At 44.5% G+C, this 3,648-nt stretch overlaps 1 protein-coding gene across 1 annotated transcript; it reads right to left on the bottom strand.

Moving 5' to 3' along the window:
• Positions 1-330: 330 nt before the first annotated feature.
• On the bottom strand, positions 331-2,818 carry MELLADRAFT_87765 (uncharacterized protein; the record flags this gene model as incomplete). The annotated part of the gene is made up of 10 exons (XM_007419535.1): positions 331-447; positions 497-870; positions 946-1,466; positions 1,515-1,642; positions 1,760-2,080; positions 2,157-2,254; positions 2,330-2,349; positions 2,406-2,412; positions 2,555-2,719; positions 2,767-2,818. 10 exons carry the CDS (start codon positions 2,816-2,818, stop codon positions 331-333), a joined length of 1,803 nt encoding a protein of 600 aa, XP_007419597.1.
• Between the last annotated feature and the right edge of the window lie 830 nt (positions 2,819-3,648).

Raw genomic sequence — 3,648 nt, 5'->3', positions numbered from 1 at the left:
TATTCAAAGAAGCAGACCAATCGTTAAAGCACAAGGGAATCGGACTAGGGATTGGACATGTATTGAGACAATCACGTGAAACTAAATAAGGGAAAACTACAATGTATAGTGTTCAAGCTTTCCCCTTGGATTTCTTACGCTTGCGAAGGTTTAGCTTAACAGGATTGACTATCTTCGATCGCTTGTTTTCGACTTCCTGGCCATAACACTTGACAACTTTTTTTTTATAGATTTCCCATTCTTCATCGGATTTCCCTTGCTTCAATTTCAATAAACCATCAATTCGTCCTAGCAATGCGGCGTTGATTTGCAATGAGCAACCGAATCGGGTTATAGGTGATAGCTGGGGATTGATCGACATCCACCCTTCATCATAGGTTGTTGAAGCGGAGGTATGATGGAGTTCATCACTTGCCCAGCAACTTTCAACCACACCATCACAAGCGTCTAGACAAAGTTCAACGTGATATTGATCCAAAATGAAACAACACCCTACAATATCACCTAGGTATTCCGAAAGCTCGACCCAGTGAAGTTCTCCAGTTGTGCGATCGATTCGAGCAAATAGGCCATAGGCGTATGGGCTTGCATCATAGTCTGGATGTGGATTGTTGTTGAAGCCGTCTCGAGTAACTACGATATTGGAGGCAATTACATTTGCATTGGGAGATGCTGACCACTTCTTATCGGAGAAAGAAGGAATTGAAAATTCTAATGCCAGGTCTCGGTTTGATTGAAAGGCTCGCATACACAGAGTAGACATCCACTCGGCAAGCGTGTCATTGATGACAGCAAGGTCGTCCATTCGAGCTTCATCCTTGCTGATAGCTTCCATACTTCGACCGGTCTTGGCACTCAGTGCAGTGACACCTGAAAAGTTCTCGGACATATATGTTTGGTCAGCATTCTTACTTCGGTAGTGTGAGAGCTCGAGGTGATACTTACCAATTGTGCGCCCTTTGTCTGAGCCGCCCCTAAAACCGGCCGTATACATTTCTCCAGGATTCTCAATCCCTTTCATTCCGTGGTTGACTTTGACCACCGATCTGGCCAGCGTATGTTGGTAAATAGTCTGGATTGTATAATTCATAGTTTTCATTTTCTCCTCATCCATGTCAGCAAAAGGAGTAAATCGAATCACTTGAAGTACTTTCCATGTATCAGCATCCAGAATGACAGCATTGTGGTGTGTGATTTGTAAGCGAGGGGTATTCGGAAGATTAGCCATATCGTGTTTTTTCAAGAAGTACAATCGGCAATCACTCGGTAAGCCATAGGCTTCGGCCAGATCTTTGCGAAGGGCGTCAAATGTCGTTTGACGTTCGATATCGCGATTCAAATGATTAGGAGGACCTGGATTGGGCCGGATGCGGTCTCGGGCGTTGCTTTGGCGCTTGCCATACTTTTGACTGCTTGAGGAGCGCTTCTTGGATGGGCGTTTCTGGCTCATGGTGGAGGGTAAATGACTACCAGGATAAAAATGACATGGAACACGTTAGCAGATGATTGATTACTTGACGATATGATCTGTTTGAATCAAACCTTGTTCGAACAAAGAATCAGGTAAATGTATGTCTGAAGAATCGAGTCCAAATCCAAAGAATAGACGTTGTAGATAGACGTTGTAGATGTAATTGAGCGACTTGAGTAAACAGCAGGAGTGCGGACTCAGGAGAGTGAGAAAAAGACCTGTTACAACCACCGACAGGGTCCGAAGTGATTAGTGGATAGAATGAGGAAGAAGAAACGATGAACAAACAAGGATGACCTTGACCTGTGCCCATGGAGTGGAGAAAAGGTTGGCATTGAAGACTTCGGGTGTGTTTCGTCCCTCATTAGGAAACCACACCCAGATATCTCCAATCGCTACCTTTTCTCCAGTCCACCAGCAAGCAAGTTGAGGGACCTTGACCTGTGCCCATGGAGTGGAGAAAAGGTTGGCATTGAAGACTTCGGGTGTGTTTCGTCCCTCATTAGGAAACCACACCCAGATATCTCCAATCGCTACCTTTTCTCCAGTCCACCAGCAAGCAAGTTGAGGTAACAACAGATGAGCAGTCAAAAGAGGGAACTGCCAAACCTTGGTAATATTAAAAGACCACGGATCGAAGTCACACAGATTGAAGGAAGTAAGGAATCAGTCAATAGAGACAAACGAATCGATGTGGATGGAGTGGTGAGGCGGAGTTAGGTATTGGGAGGACGGAGTCGAGTAGCAGCGTAGAAGTAGAGACGTAGACGGGAGGGTTTGTACCTAGGTAGGAAGAATGAAGGAACATGTCTGAGCAGGGAAAAAAAAGCATCTAACTAATGAATGGAAAATACTTACGTGTGGTGACGTGACACGATCTCAATGTGGGAAGGAAGTGAGCAGACTATTCAATCTAAAAGGGGAGGTGACATACCTCAATTCTTAATGTAGAAGATATATGACCTCAATCGACATGAAGGGTGAGTGGGTGAGCGAAAAAAGCTGTTGAAACTTGACACAGCTGGTTCGATTGCCTGAACCAGCTGTGTATTCAGCTGTATCATCCGAAACCAGCAGACAAACCCTGTTTCAGATACAGCAGTTTGAGCTGTGACATTTGCCAAGTCCGCCCTAACCCTGCCTGGTCGAGGTCGCGAACCCTGCCATATTCTGATTCCATGATTGAAATATTCCCAAACCGGCGGTATGCCTTGGAAGATTCCCCATTGAGGACATCGACAGTTCTACCTGATCTGGAATGACCAGTCAAATCTATGCTGAATCAAGAATCTCACCGATGTCTTGCCGGTACCTGTATGTAAGGTCTTGAGATTCCTTTTTCGACATCAATTGGGGTCACTACACGTTAACGTTATGTGTTTTTCCAGCAAGATTGCTGAAGATGTGAAATAGCTCGGTGACATAGTCTGGGTTTTCTCGCTTTTAGAATGAAGCATAACTGTTCGAATGCTGCGGCAGGCTCTGGTTTGGCCACAGCGTCATGCTTTCGTTGTGGATGCCCACCTCTTGAAGATTCTATACATTTCGATCAGGTGGAATATACCTTTGAAATGATCATGACATCATGACTTGTTTTGTAGATCGATCATGTTAATACCCAAGTAATGCGATGTTAATCAATGAAATATCAAAGTGATATGTTATGATTTACTCAATGAAATATATAACTAGAGGATTACTTCAAAAAAAGTAATGAAATCGACATCTGTCTACTAGCAAAGATAAATAATAAGTTCAATAGAAGGTGGTCATTGGGCTGATAAGGGTTTGTGGACACGGATTACAGTGTAGCGACCAGCCAAGATGTCTTCGTACCATACCCGCATCAGGTATTGATTGTTCATTATAGAAGCAGGTCCAGCTGAAATCATCTCAGCCGTGACCTTAGAATCACTACTCTGCTGAACGGCCATACGAATGTCGTTTGGAAATGTTATCCGGGCTAGTAGGACATCGCATTGTGCTTGCTTGGGATGGATGTGGACTCGAGCCTTGATCAGTTTTGGTTTGACCCGTTCGAGGTGTTTAGCTAGAATGTATTACATCCGGACGAGGTGTGAAAATTATGAGATGCTGAGAATACGTATGTCGGGTGTCGGTGGTTATGTAGCTCGTGGGGGCAAGCACTGCCGTCTGGGGCTAATCTGGTCTAGCCT

Source organism: Melampsora larici-populina (assembly GCF_000204055.1).
Source record: "Melampsora larici-populina 98AG31 unplaced genomic scaffold MELLAscaffold_235, whole genome shotgun sequence".
Lineage (NCBI taxonomy): Eukaryota > Fungi > Basidiomycota > Pucciniomycetes > Pucciniales > Melampsoraceae > Melampsora > Melampsora laricis-populina.
This window is presented reverse-complemented; position numbering and strand designations above follow the sequence as displayed.